General features: G+C 40.4%; 1 protein-coding gene across 2 annotated transcripts in view; it reads left to right on the forward strand.

The window, feature by feature from the left end:
* Positions 1 to 15,235, forward strand: part of Ttbk2 (tau tubulin kinase 2) — a 121,228-nt gene that overhangs the window by 17,758 nt on the left and 88,235 nt on the right. Inside the window, exons 2-4 of one of the 2 annotated variants that reach the window (XM_021639386.2) lie at positions 267 to 340; positions 4,126 to 4,261; positions 13,066 to 13,213. In XM_021639386.2, coding sequence (XP_021495061.1) covers positions 4,193 to 4,261; positions 13,066 to 13,213 — 217 coding nt within the window. In that variant the 5' untranslated portion in view covers positions 267 to 340; positions 4,126 to 4,192. The remainder of the gene's footprint in view (positions 1 to 266; positions 341 to 4,125; positions 4,262 to 13,065; positions 13,214 to 15,235) is intronic. The other variant, XM_060372009.1, reaches the window with a different exon arrangement.

Raw genomic sequence — 15,235 nt, forward strand, 5'->3', positions numbered from 1 at the left:
GTGTGTGTGTGTTTTATGCTAGCCTCAAACTCACTATGTAGGTGTTAATGGCTTTGAACCTGATTCTCTGCCTCTGCCTTCCAAGTTCAGGGATTATGGGTGTGTAAACCACGCCCTACTTAAACTTTTTAAAAAACTTTTTGTTACGGTAAAATATAATGAAGCATAATATTTGCCTTCTTTAGCATTTTAAAGTAAACAGTTCAGTGTTAAGTATGTTTGTTAAATAACTTTTTACCTCAAACTGAAATCTTTTTTCTCCTCAGAGTTATAAAGCCAGTAAGATCAAGTGCCTATGGAAAGAAACTCACTGTTGGCTAAGAAGAGAAGTAGGAAATAGGTTGGTATTATTTACACTTAGGAATAGAGGGATTGCTAGAAACTGTGATGTCAAGTTTTTTTTTCTTTTATTTATTTTTCTTTTTTATTATTATCATTTATTCAATTTGTATCCCAGTTTATGGCCCCTTCCCAATCCCACTCTCCCTCCCTGTTCTTCCAAAAGGAAACAAACAGAGCCAAAAAATCTGAGCCCTGGGGGACCTGAAGGTTGATCCCTCAACTAAGGACAATACATGGAGAGGACCTAAAACCCCGGCTCAGATATAGCCCATCGACTCAGTCTCCAAGTGGGTTCCCTAATAAGGGGAGCAGGGGCTTTCTCTGGCATGAACTCAGTGACAGGCTTTCTGATGTTAAGTTTTTAAAAGTTACATTTATTTATTTATTTATTTATTTATTTATTTATTTATTTATTTGAGAGAGATAGTTTGCACATGTGCCACTGTCCATGTATGGAGGTCAGGGACAACTTGCAGAAGTCGCTTTTCTCACTCTACCACGTAGGGCTGGGGAATCGAACTCAAGTCATTAGGCTTGGCAGAAACTCCAGAGCCATCTTGTTGGCTCAGTAGTCAAGTCTATTTATTGTCCTTGACCACATGTCTTTTAGAAAACCTATATGGTCTTCATTACTTTCAAGTTCTTTTTACTTTCCTTTATTTGAGCCCAGGAGAGGGCATCAGATCCCCTGAAGCTGGAATTACAGATAATTGTTAGCTGCCGTTCAGTTGATAAGAAATGAAAACACACACACACACACATACACACACATACACACACACACACACACACACACACACACACGTGTAACTTGAACTTGATTTGTAGGGTGGTCTTTGTCTAGTTTCCTAGTGTTGTCTTGGAATTTAATAGCTATGACAATATATGGCTAATGAAGGCCTTTTTTTGGCCTTTTACTGAAAATTTGCCTAATGTTATGAAGAATTATTAAAATTCTTTTGGCCATTTTTTTTCTTCTTTTAAATAAAAGCAATTAATTCAGTGTACTCCTTTTTTACACAAAAAGCAGCATCCATAAACCCTTTTTTTATCTTGCTTTTTTTCCTCTTAATATTTGGTTTAAGAAGACAGCTCAGTTGTGCTTGCCTCTCAAGCGCTGGATCCTTGCCTGATACCCAGAATCTGCTTACAAATGCTGAATGGGGTGGTGGTTCTTTGCTTCAGCCCTACTGCTGGGGAGGCAGAATAAGGATGTCAGGGCTGGCCAGCCAGGCCTGATTGGTGAGCTTCAGGCCAGTATGAGACTGTCTCAAAGGTGACGTTCCTGAGTAACTTATCATTTCATTTGCTGTGATGAAACACCATGACAAAAGCAACACGGAGAGGAAAGGGTTTAGTTAGCTTGCTGCTTCCACATCACAGTTTGCTATCAAAGGAAGTGAGACTCAAGTCGGGCAGGAACCTGGAAGCAGGAGCTGATGCAGAGGCCCTGGAAGAGTGCTGCTTACAGCTTGCTCCTCAAGGCTTGCTCAGCCTGCTTTCTTGTAGAACACAGGACCGTCAGCCCAGGGATGACACCATCATAGTATTGGGCTGGACTGTCTCCCGAGGCCCTCTCCCATCAATCACTAATTAAGAAAGTGCCCAACAGGTTGCCTACAGCTGGATTTTATGGAGGCAGTTTCTCAACTGAGGCTCCCCACTCTTTGATGACTGTAGCTTGTGTCAGGTTGACATAAAACTAGCCAGAACACTAAGGATTACATCCCAGGTTGTTTTCTGGCCTCTACACACGCAGCATGTTAAAAATGTTTTAACTTGTTGTTTTTCTCTCTTATTTGTGGAAGAGGTTATAGTTTCCATTTCAATTAGGCTGTATTTTTTGCTCTTTATTTTTCACAGGTATACTATTCTCTTTTTTGGGGGGTATACTATTTTACTGTTTTTTTTTTTAACAATATCATAGTATAGTGTTTTATCACACAGTCTTTTTTTTTTTTTTTTTTTTTTTAAAGAAAACATTTAATTGGTGCTGGCTTACAGTTTCAGAAGTTTGGTCCGTTATCGCCATGAGGGAAAACATGGCCGGGTGCAGGCAGGAACGGTGCTAGAGAAGGAGCCGAGAGTTCTACATGTTGATCTGCAGGCAGCAGAACGGGATTGTCTGACACATTGGCATGGCCTGAGCATTGAAACCTCAAAGTCTGTCTCCAGAGACAAACTTCCTCCAACAAGGCCACACCACCTAACAGGGCCACTTCCTATGGGCCAAGCCGTCAAACACCTGCGGCTGTGGGGGGCCATACCTGTTCAAACCACCGTGTTCTACTCCCTGGCCCCTTAGGCGTGTTGCCATGACATAGTGCAAAATGCGTTTTTAAAGGTCCAAAATTAAAAGTCTCTTTTTAGATTTATGCACTCTATTAACTGTAAAAATAAAAAAAATAAAAAACAGGTCACATACTTCCAACATATCATGGCCGAGAATATACATTACCATTCCAAAATGTAGGTAAGGGAACACAATGAGGAAATACTGGACCAAAGCAAGACCGAAAACCAGCTGGGTAAACTCCAAACTCTTCATTTCCTCGTCAGATGTCAAAGCACTCCTCAGATCTCCAACTCCTTTCAGCTTTGTTGACTGCAACATACTTTTTTTTTCTGGCTGGTTCCGCTCGCTGTTAGCAACTCTCCTTGGCAGGTATATTATGGCTCTAGCATCTCCAACATCTTTGGGTCTCCAAGGCAATGCAGGGTTCACCTGCAGTTTCACACAGTGGCCTTTCTGGGCCTCCATGCAGAGACAGCCCTGTCACATCATCTGGCCTCAGGAACTTTCCTTAATCTTGGAGAGAGATTCCATCACACCTCTCTTCTGTCCTTGAATCTAAAGCCAGAACTACGTGGCCAGAGCCGCCACGTTCTGCTCCTTGCTGGGGCTGGAACATGGTCCCTTGTTCAATTACATCGTCACCAGCTTTCCGTTTTCCGTGGTTTCCTTTACTCTTATCACAGTCTTTTTCTGCCTACATAATTTGAAATGTATTTTGTAAGATTTAGGTGAGATTTCTGAGCAAGTAAAGATGCTAGCTGCCAACCCTGAGTTCTCTAGAAGCCACTTGTTAAAAGAGCGGAACTGACTCTAGCAAGTTGTCCTCTGACTTCTACACTTGGCACCTATTCATGTGCCAGAAACGTGACACTGTACTAGTACACATGCACACACACATGAAAAAAAAAGAATGAATGAATGTAATATTAAATGTTATTAGCTCTAGTGCAATTAAATGTACATTAAACCTATTAAACTCTAGGCTGTTTCCAGGTCTGGTAGCACATGCTGTGATACAAACAGTTGATTGGGAGGCTGAGCAGGAGAACCACAAGTTCAAAGCCATCTTGGGTTTCAGAGTGAGTTTATAGCAGCCTGAACAATTTGAGACCCTGTCTTAAAATATGAAAAGGCTAAGGTTATAGCTCAGTGGTAAGCCCTTGCCAAACATGCACAGAGTCCTAGGTTCAAATCTGTAAAGTGTGTAAAATGGCTATCATGTCTTTTTCTCTGGCAATGTTTATACTCAGGGCTGCTTCATCTGCTTACTCCGCTGTTTCAGTTGTTGGAAATCTATGCACTGTGTCTTCGTGGTGGCTGATCATCTGCACTGGAGAGATCATTTGCGTTACCTGGAATGTAGTTATAGGAGGTCCCCTTCCCTTCTGAGGAAGCAACATAATTAATGTATGGAATCGGTAGGCTTCTTGAGGCTAGAAGGCTATTTGTGTTAATCAGTTCTGTTGCTGCTGTTTCCTTTGTTTTAGGTTAAATGGAAACCACCCTCGGGAGCTAGATGCCTGTGTAGCTGTCTTACCTCGTCAGTGTTTTGCAATGAGTGGGGGAGGAGAGCAGCCAGATATCCTCAGTGTTGGAATCTTGGTCAAAGAAAGATGGAAAGTGGTGAGTATAGAGGGAAGAAAGGAAAAGAGATGGGGAAGGGGCAGAAGGGAAACAAGCATATAGGGTCCTAAGTTTTGGTATTAAATTAAAAAGTAGCATTTTGAAGGAATAACACCTACGTTGCTTATATGCCTAAAGCAGGCATTTTGACTTTAGTCGTGATTGTTTTGTTAATGCTCTAATTCTTAGGATTGCTTCGTAAGTTCCAAATTTTCTCAACTTCCTGTAGCTAATATTATAAATAAAAATGTATTTGAGAAAAGAACAAATTAAAAAGTGTTTGAAAGTGAATGCCTTTTCTTTCTTTCTTCAACAACATTAATAAGAAAATTTCTAAGTGTACATAAAATCAGACAGGTTTGATACTGCCATGTACTTAGACTCAAGCTACACAATTTCTGGTTAGGATGTTTAATCTTGTTTCTCCTCCTAGAATATTTTGAATTGTTCTTACATCAGTATGTGTCTTTAAAAGATAGACTTATTTTTTAATGTAATCATCTATAGGAAGTTTTGCTTTTGTTTTATGATACTGGCAATTGAAGCCAGGACTTTGTTTATTCTAGGCAATTCTACCAATGAGCCACACTTAGATTTTTTATTTTTTAATGAATGTTTTGTGATTTTTTTTCATTAATAGGCCTATAATGTGTTACTATATATCTTTCTTGACGTAAATTACCTATTAATGATCATTGCGTAGGTCTACTAATTCATTAAAGATTGCAAATTGGTGGTATTCTATTATTTCGTTTATTAACAAGTATATCTATAAAGACTATCATTTACTATTGATTACCTGAAGATACAATTAAATTTAGGAAGCAAAACAAATGATTATTTTTTTTCTTTAGTTTTCTAACATCCTCAAAGTGACCACTGAGAATTTTCTGTTAATGTGTGCACTGAATTGCGAGGGCTAGGATGCAGTGGAGTTGGTGGAATGCTTACCTAGTAGTGAGGCCCTAGATTAGAGACTGTGGCATAACTGGACGTCATGGCAGGGTCAAATTCAGGGGGATCAATTCTGTTGTATTGGACATCAGAGGCCAGCCTGGGCTAGGCACCCTTTGGAGGAGGAAAGAGTAGAGGGAAGGAAAGAAAGAGAGAAGAGACAAGAAAGTGTGTGATAGGAAAAGGGAAGAAAAAAATTGTGAATTTAGACCAGAGTAGTATTTTATGCCTGTAGTCCCAGTACTGAGGAGGCTAAAGCAAGAGTTTGAGGTAAACCTGGACTATAGACATGTCCCACATCAGCCGGGCTACAGAGTGAGACTCTGTCTTACAAGGGAGCCGGTGCTAGAGAGATGGCTCAGTAGATAACAGTACTTGTTGCTCTTGCAGAATACCCCGGTTGAGTTCCCAGCACCCACATGATGGCTCACAACTATCTGTAACTCAATTTCTAGAGGATCTGATACTATCTGCTATCTTCTGACCTTTGAGGGCATCAGATGTCCACATAGCACACATACATACATACATACATACAAAACACTCAAACACATAAAATATAAAAATAACCTAAAAGCCAATAGAGCAAAATGAGTCAGCAAATACAGGCACTTGCCTCCAAGCCTGACTACCTGAATTCCATCCCAGGATCCACATGGTGGAAGGAGAGAGCTGACTCCCAGAAGTTCTGTTTTGACTACCACTTGTGCACCTTGGCGTGCATACACCCATGTGCTGCATGCATGTGTGAACACAAAACACACCAATAATAAAGAAAAATTTTGCTTTATTTTGTTCTTATAATTATTATCTTTATAGATTTTCAGATTGTTTCCATGTAATTAAGGGGACAGCCATTAAGAAGCCTCCAGAGTTCTTTTGAAATGGTTCTATCTTAGTTACTTTTCTATTGCTCCGATAAGTAAAACATCACTATCAAAGCAACTTATAAAAGAGCATTTACTTGAGCTTACAGCTGAGAGGGTTAGAGCCTGTGATGTTTACCATGCAAGGGCCTGGAGGCTGGAACATCTGAGAGCTCACATCTTGGTGTGATCCACAAGCGGGATGCAAAGACACACTGGGAATGGAACGAGCCTTTTGAAACCTCAGAGCCCAGCCCCAGTAACATACCTCTTTCAACAGGCCATACCTCCTAATCCTTCTCAAGCAGTTCTGCCAACTAGGGACCAGATACGCATTCTCATTGAGACCATCACATTTCCACTCTCCGTCTCTCATCGCCTTGTGGCCATATCATTATGCAAAAATAATCTAGTCCAACTTCACAAGTCCCCAAACTCTCTCATAGTCTCAACACCATTTTCTGTTTAGTTTTATTTTGTTTTGTTTTGTTTTTGAGATAGGGTTTCTCTGTGAAGCCCTGGCTGTCCTGGGCGCACTTTGTAGAGGCCTTGAACTCACAGAGATCCACCTGCCTCTGCCTCCCAGATTACAGGCAAGCGCCACCATACCTGGCTCTCAACACCATTTTATTTTATATTTTATTTTATTTTATTTTATTTTATTTTATTTTAGTTTAGTTTAGTTTAGTTTAGTTTAGTTTTTCAAGATAGGGTTTCCCTGTGTAGCCTTGGCTATCCTGAAATTCACTGTATAGACCAAGCTGGCCTCAAATTCAGAGATCTGCTCAGCTTTCAACACCATTTTAAAGTCTAAAGTCAAGTCTCTTGTGAGACGCAAGGAAATCTCTTAACTATAACATCCTGAAAAATCAAAAAGCAAATTACATACTTAGAACATGTAATGGCACAGAATATGTATTATCACTCCAAAAGCTGAGGGCTTGTGTCTTAAAGGCAGGAGGCAGGGAGAGCACACTGGAAATTATGGGATCCTCTTGAAAACTCAGAGCCTGCCCCTGTGGTTTACCTACTCCAACAAGGCCATTCCTGCTAATCCTTCCCAAACATTTACATGAACTGGAGATCAAGTATTCAAATATATGAGTGTATTGGGGGCGTTCTCATTCAAACCACTATAGGTTCAAATGGGCTTTTAATTTTGATTTGTTTTATGTCAATGTTTGCTTTTTTGAACTAAGATCTCACTGTGTAGCCCAGCTGGCTTTCGGCTCAATCCTGCTATCTCTGCTTTAGCCTTCCAAACGCTGGAGTTACAAATATACACTGTCTTCCTAGCAGTCCTCTAGTGCTGGTGGTGGAAGCCAAAGCCTCATACTGGCTGGGCAAGCACTCCTTCACTGAGATGCCCCTGCCTTTCCCTCACAGTCTTTTAATGGCTTTCTTGTCCTAGGCCTGGAATATAGCCTCTGACTGACTACTTATTTAAAGGACCTATGTTTTGTTTTGAATAATTATATCTGTTGTTATTCAGTCTTTTGTCACCTAAAGTTTTGTTTTGTTACATGTTTTAATGTTTCCTTAAATTTATTGCTAGGATAGGGATTCTTTAAGGAAAAGAAAATCTGTTAGTGGCTTTAAAATGTTTTTATTACATTTTATTTATTTGGATGTATGTGTAGGGAGGGTAGGTGCCACAGTGCACCTATAAAGGCTCAGAGGATTTCTTGTAGGAGCCAGTTCTTTCCTTCCATGTGGGTTCCAGGCATTGAACAGATCCTCAGGCTTAGTGGCAGGTGTGTTTACCCAGTAACCATCGTGCTGGCCCCATAGCAACGTTTTTTTGTAGTGCTGTACTTTGAACCCAGGGCTTCAATGCATGGAAAATACATATTCTAACACTGAGTTACATTCATTGTCACCTTTTTTTATATAAAAATTTCTTTTATAGATTACTGATTAGCTAGATCAGTAGACTGAAATTTTTGTTGTCTAATATAAGAAAAGAATCATGTCATTTTCGTGTAGAAAGATTCCAACAATTGGTAATTGTTTATAACAGTCAGATGTGTCATTTTGATGACAGTAGTATATTAAGTACGAGGATAAGGATTGATTATTCTTCAGTAAACAAATAAAATGACAGCTTGGTGAGGTGGCACAGGCTAGCAGTGTCAGCACTCAGGAGTCTGGGGAAGGAGTATTGTGAGTTTAAGACCAGCCTGAGTCAGGTGCTGTGTTGCATACTTTTAATCCCAGCATTGGGGAAGTAGAGGCAGGCAAATCTCATTGAGTTAGAGGCTGGCCTGGTCTACTTCAGGAGCTTTAGGATAGCCAGGGCTATATTGAGAGACACTGTTTCAAAAAACAAAAAGACCAGCCTGAGCTACATAGTGAGACTCTTTCTTAAAAACAAAAGACCATAACATCAGAAACATAGCTCAAGGACCTGAGGAGTAGTTTAGTGGATAAGGGTGCTTGCCGCCAACCCTGATGACCTGAGTTCTAGTCCTGGGTCCCACATCGTAGAAGGAGAGAACAGAGACAGAACAGGACAGAGACAACTTCTACAGGTTGTCCTTTGACCTACAGATATTTCACGGCTTGTGCGTACACACATGCACATGAAATAGTTTGTTTTTTTTTTCAAGACAGGGTTTTTTGTTGTTGTTTTGTTTGTTTGTTTTTGTGTGTGTGTTGCAGCCTTGGTTGTCCTGGACTTGCTTTGTAGACCAAGCTGGTCTTGAACTTGCAGAGATCCCACTGCTTCTGCTTCCCAGAGTACTGGGATTACAGGTGTGTGCCACTGCACCCAGCTAATTTTTGGGTTTTTTTTTTTTTTGTTTGTTTGTTTTTAAGAAAGAAGGAAAGAAAGAAATGCAGTAGAGTGGTAGAGTGCTTAACATTTGTAAAATTCTGGGCTCACCCCCGACACCTTGAAAACAGGAGAAAGAAAAGTGGTAATCAGCTGTCTTTTGGGAGGAGAATAGCATTTTTGTGAGTTTTTTTTTTTTTTTTTTTTTAGGCAGGGTTTCTCTGTGTAGTCCTGGCTGTTTGGAACTCACTCTTAGATTCTTAGACCAGGCTTGCCTTGAACTCAGAGATCCCCCTGCCTCTGCCTTTTGAGTGCTGGGCTTAAAGGTGTGGGCTACCACTGCCTGGCTAGGATTCGTAATTATTAAGGGTGCACATACATACACCCCCCTTCTCACACACGTTCACATGTGGATGTTGTTTTAGTCATCTATGTGATATAATTAAATATAATCTATTAGAATGGACATAGGATAATCATTTTACCTGCAGTTTTATACATTAGTAATTAGGGATGAGGGATTGAGAACGAGAGCTCATTTAGTAAAGTGCATATCACACAAGCATGAGGATCCTGAGTGATCTTCAGCATCTACAGAGACAACGGGGCTGGGCAGACAGCGTGGTTGATAAAGGACTTGTCTTACGATGAGGACCCAGTCCAATTTCTAGACCCTTCATAAGGATGCTGGAAGTGCTGGTGCTTGAATGGCAGGGGCAGGTGGCTGGGACTCATTGGCCAGTCACCCTCCCCTAATCAGTGAGCCCCAGGTCCCAGTGAGACCCTGTCTCAAAAAGCAAGGTGGATGGCTCCTGAGGACATATGTGTTCACCTGTACACACTTCCACCTGCATAAACACACACACACACACACACACACACACACACACACACACACGGAAATTAGGGATGAGGTTTCCTGGTTGATTTGGCTTGGCCATTAGCTCTGGCAGGAGTGGTTTTGCTAGAGAATCTATTTCTTTTTTTGTTTGTTTTTTTATTTTGTTTTATTTGAGACAGGGTTTCTCTGTGTAGCTCTGACTGTCCTGGACTTACTCTGTAGACTAGGCTGGCCTTGAACTCACAGTGATTGCCTGCCTCTGCCTCCCAATGTTGCAATCAAAGGTGTGTGCAACCAGGCCCATCTGAGAATCTATTTCTATGTGGTTTCTGTATGCACCGATCTGATGCCTTGGGCTTGTTAGTGCTCTTCTCCCAGGCTGGGAGTTTATTTTCTAGGGAATCTCCTGTTCGTGTGACTTCTGGAGATAGGACCACATATTCTGTACTTGGTTTGCTTTTTTGGAGACAGGAAACCAAGGAAGTAGGAGCTACCAGGCTGGCCAAAGGCTCTTTTCAGAACAAGCGTAATGTCTTTGTTCTGTTCTGTTGGTTAAACAGTCCTAAGAGCTACTCACATTTAAGGAGGTGGGAAAACATCCTATGTCTTCAATTTTATTTTTAATTTTTGCCAGTACTGGAGATTGAACCCAGTTTTTTGTGTATGTGTCCTAAACAAGAAGTCCTCTACCATTGAATTACATCCCCAGACCCTTCTTCTTGACAGGGGACTGCCAGGATCACATTTGTTTGTTCATTATGAAAAGTCTGCTGTACCTCATATTAAAGAAGGGGAGAATGAGAGATAATGTGATGGTTATCTTTAATGTATATGCCCTTAGCATACTATAGTACCTGTGAGTTACTTTGTTTTTGTCTTAGAACTAATGAAGGTTTTGAAGGCTCAGAACTAATATCTTAAGACTTTGTCAAGGTTAAACAAATTATTGTTCTATTATTATTCTATTAATACTATGGTATTAATAGACTATCCTAAGGACCAAACATAATTTTTTTAAAAGAAACTCTGTCATTTATTAAAGTTCTTTTTTTTTGTAATAAGCCATCAATCAAAATTACAAAGACATACCCTTAGTACTTACTATGTTTTGTTTGTTTGCTTTGACGCAATCTTAAGTTGTTCTGTTTGTCCCTGAATTACCTAGGATTAAGTGATCCTAAGCTTTCAGAAAAGCTTAGTTTTTAAGCCTACATTAGATTTTATTTAGTGGACAACGTATAAAAGATCACAGGCACCAGCTAGAGCCCCACAAGGTACAGTACATTTCACTGTATAGCTCTAGAAGCTGGCTCTATCCCTCACTCACCCTGTAGTTCCTTATCTTATTCCCTTCTCATCAACAAACTTAAAATGACTGTGACTTGAACATGCTCAGCACGTTGTAAAGACATCGGTTAAGTAGCCCTCTTTGAAGAAGCCTTCTGTGAGGTGAGGCAATATACTGGCAGTGGACAGCTAAACAAACATGAAGCTTGATGTGGTGTGCACTCCTTAATCCTAACACTTATGAGTTCACTGTCACTGTTTGAGACCAACCTGGATGAAACTCCAGTTGAAGAAAACAAAAATCTCCCAGCTTGATGCCAGATGCCTTTTTGGCCAGCCTGATCTACATAGTGAGTGCCCAAACAGCCAAGGCTACATAATAGAGACCTTGTCTCCAAAACAAACAAACAAACAAACAAACAAACAAATAAAACAGTAACAACTTACTCAAGTGTAATTTAAGAGACAGTGATAATCTTGTAAGGTATGGACTGATAAAATTGCTAATTTGAAAAGGTAAACAAATAATTTTCACAGATGGTCAGAAGACAAATTGGATTCAGTTGTGAGGTGCACAATACTGTGGGTGTGACCTGCACCACAGGAAGAAAGGGAGGGAGGGATAGAGGGAATACACCCTCATTGTGAAAACCTCCAGTGGAGAAGGAAGTAGGACATGGCAGTAACATGGGCCTCTTGGAAGGTTTAAGATTTTGGGACGCATGCCATTACGTTACAAACATTCTAAATGTTTGCATATATTATGAAAAGACATAGCTTCAGGAAGTGGAAGACTGGTTTCTTGCTGCATCTTGCTTAAAGTGTACCCCAGAATTTCAGAGCCCTTTAGAGGTCTAATTGTGACTAGATCTCAGAATCTGTTTATGATAATCAAATATTCTGATGTTCTCCAATTAAGTTAACATTTAAGGTGTTGATGAAAGCACTTAAGTTGATTACAGCTTATTATTTGAAGTATAGGTTTATACTAATGTTCTCTGAGATATCGTAGAACCTCCATTTGCTTGTTGTGTAGATCCTTTTAGTTCTGCCTCAGAGAGGAGAGTAAAAGGTTGGCAGCTCAGTGTCCAAATGGGTTCCCTAGTAATGGGAATAGTGACTGTCTCTAACATGAGCTCAGTGTCCTGCTCTTTTTTTTTTTTTTTTTAAGATTTATTTTTTTATTTAATATATATGAGTGCTCTATCTTCATGTACACCTTCAGGTCAGAAGAGGGCATCGGATCCCATTATAGATGGTTGTGAGCTACCATGTGCTGTTGGGAATTGAACTCAGGACCTCTGGAAAAGTAGACAGTACTCTTAACTGCTGAGCCACCTCTCCAGCCCCCAGTGTCCTGCTCTTTGATACCTCCCCCTAAGGGGAGTGCAGCCGTATCAGGCCACAGAAGAATTCAAAGCAGCCAGTCCTGATAAGACCTGATAGACTAGGATCAGATGGAAGGGGAGGAGGACCTCCCCTGTCAGTGGACTGGGGGAGGGACATGGGTGGAGAAGAGGGAGGGTAGGATTGGGAGGGAATGAGGGAGGGGGTTACAGTTGGGATACAAAGTGAATAAATTATAATTAATAAAAAATAAATAAAAATTTTAAAAAGGTTGGATGCTGGCTTCTTATTTCATTCTTCAACCTCCCTCTTTACCCTTAGACCAGATTGGTTCTTTATAAGATTTTAAATAGCAAAAAGATTTCATTGTTTACAAAGTCTGCAAATGACTGATTTAGATTAAACTAATCTGGCTATTGAACGGCATTTGTAGGAATTGATTCTTTCAGATACTATGGATTTGTCATAATTTTGATGTGAGCTGTAGATCTTTAATAATTACTTATAACTGAAACAATTACATTGCTTTCTGTAGACAAATCTGTAGGAAACAGTGTTGATATTATCTCCTGGCAATTGTTTTTCTTGCTATATAAATGACTTAATAATATTGAAGTCATTTATCACAAAGTAGGGATGGTAAAATTACATGTTTTCTAAGTGTAAATGATGAATTGGCTTTCAGTTAGAATCTTTGCATAATTTTGAGTGTGTTCTTATTTTGTTTTCTGTGCAGTTAAGAAAGATTGGGGGTGGGGGCTTTGGAGAAATTTACGATGCCTTGGACATGCTCACCAGGGAGAATGTGGCACTGAAGGTGGAATCAGCTCAGCAGCCAAAGCAGGTCCTGAAGATGGAGGTTGCTGTGTTGAAGAAGCTGCAAGGTAAGCTGCCCTGAATGCTGTGCAGAGGTGCTTTGTGTGACAGTTTACAATTGTTTCAGTCGTCCCTGGTTGAGTTCTTATACTAACGGCCTACACAGGTGTCAACCAGGTAGAAACATGTTGAGCATGTTTGTGCTGAAAGCTTTAGAATATAATAGAGATGTGTGGTTCCTAGAGTACCTGGGCTTTAGAAATTTCTTTTCACAGTAAGGACGAGAGATAATTAGAATCACCCTGCTACTTTAGAAAATGTACTAACTCTGCTATGGTAACATTTACATCTTCCTTTGAACCAATCACAAAACACATCTGAGACATTTCTGCACTTGCCTTGTGCACGGAACATTCTTGGATCACATTATGGAAACTGTCTTCAAACCATACTGCAGGATGGATTAAAAATGATAAGGATGAACAAAAATGATAAGGATGTTGTATGTTCTCATTAACTTTAGTTTCAGCACATAGCTCATAATTTTTGGAGTTCATCTTACTCCTCAGGTACCTATATTTCTACTATAAGGACAAATCTTTTTTTTTTTCTGATGTCAATCTGATAATCATGGAAAACCCTGAATGTGTTGCTAGTGTCGTGTCATCTCTGTGATCTCTGTTTAATGGTATTACTAATATCAAAATCACATAAGACTGATGACCATTGCTCTTTGACCTAAGATTTCCAGTTGCCAGAGTTTCTCTACAACATAATGCTAATGAAATTATAACTCTTTCAAAGTAGTTTTTAGCTCAGCTTTAGCTTTTCCATGTCACAGTACACCAGGAAGATTGTAGATCACTTGGCCCACAATGTCATGGCTAAAAAACAAAGACTCACAAAAGGAAAAGGAGAAAATGAGGGCTCTTTTATGCTCCTCCCCACTTGTCTCCCTAGTTGTTCTCAACTCAGTGAAGAAGCCACAGATAAGTGCTGCTGGGACTGTTCCTCTAGACCTGCACAGAGCCTAGGTGACCTAAATAATACTGACTGAGTCCATAAGGGCAGAGTCATCAGCAGTCGCTTGGCTGTTAGTGCCATTTCACCAGTCTCTCCCCGACCTCGGGACATGGGCCTGTGAGACAGGAGACACTGCTGCAGCTCCTTCAGGAGCTCTGGCTACTTTGGACTTGATTTCCATGTGGTAAAGCTTAAAGATAAATACACTTTATGGGTAAAACTGTTGCTGGAATTCATTTGTGCTCTTCATTTTATCATTTAAAAGTTACAGTCTGAAATGTTTTTCTTGCCTGCTCATACCTGTATGAATCCCATTCCTCAGAACCCCTTACTTTCCACCAATGAACAGGTTTTTAATCTTCTGGTCTGTATTTCATTGAGGCAATCCTTGACTATCTTCTTTTGGCTTCCTAATGCAAGCCTTCTGCATACTTACACTTCACAACTTCTTTTGTTGAGGATGCTCGTCATCTGGACCTTTGAGAATATTTTTGTGGATATCTTGCTTTGCTGGTGGCATGATTGTGGCACGAAATAACTCCCATGTGTAAGGAGACTAGAGGCTAGCCTCTTATGAGATTAGTCTCGTATATTCCAGTCTGGCCTTGATCTAGGTAGCCAGTGATGACCTTGAACCTCTGATCCTCCTGGTTCCCCATCTCCTAAGTAATGGAATTACAAATGAGTGCCACTATGCCTGGCTTGACCATGGTAAAAAAGGAGCTTCTCTGGCTAGAGCTGACAGCAGCACTAATCTATACACACAGACATGGCTGTTTAGAGGTAACTTGATTGGCATATCTTGTCCATTTAGCAAAACAGCAAGAGTAGTGTCCCTGCTAAGGCTTTTGACCTCCATAGCCACAGGCTTTTGACCTAGTTCATAATACTAGATGTGAATTCCTTCCTGTAGAGTGGGCATTAAATCCAATCTAAAGTGACTTGTTACTCACATAACACAGTTCTTAGAAAGGAACCCTTATAACACCAAACTTAAAACTGAGGCATCAGTGGTCCAAGCCTGCCTGAGCAGTCCATATTACTGCACACAGGGTCCACAGCTGAGT

The sequence above is a fragment of the Meriones unguiculatus genome, chromosome 18 (genome assembly GCF_030254825.1).
Source record: "Meriones unguiculatus strain TT.TT164.6M chromosome 18, Bangor_MerUng_6.1, whole genome shotgun sequence".
Taxonomy (NCBI): domain Eukaryota; kingdom Metazoa; phylum Chordata; class Mammalia; order Rodentia; family Muridae; genus Meriones; species Meriones unguiculatus.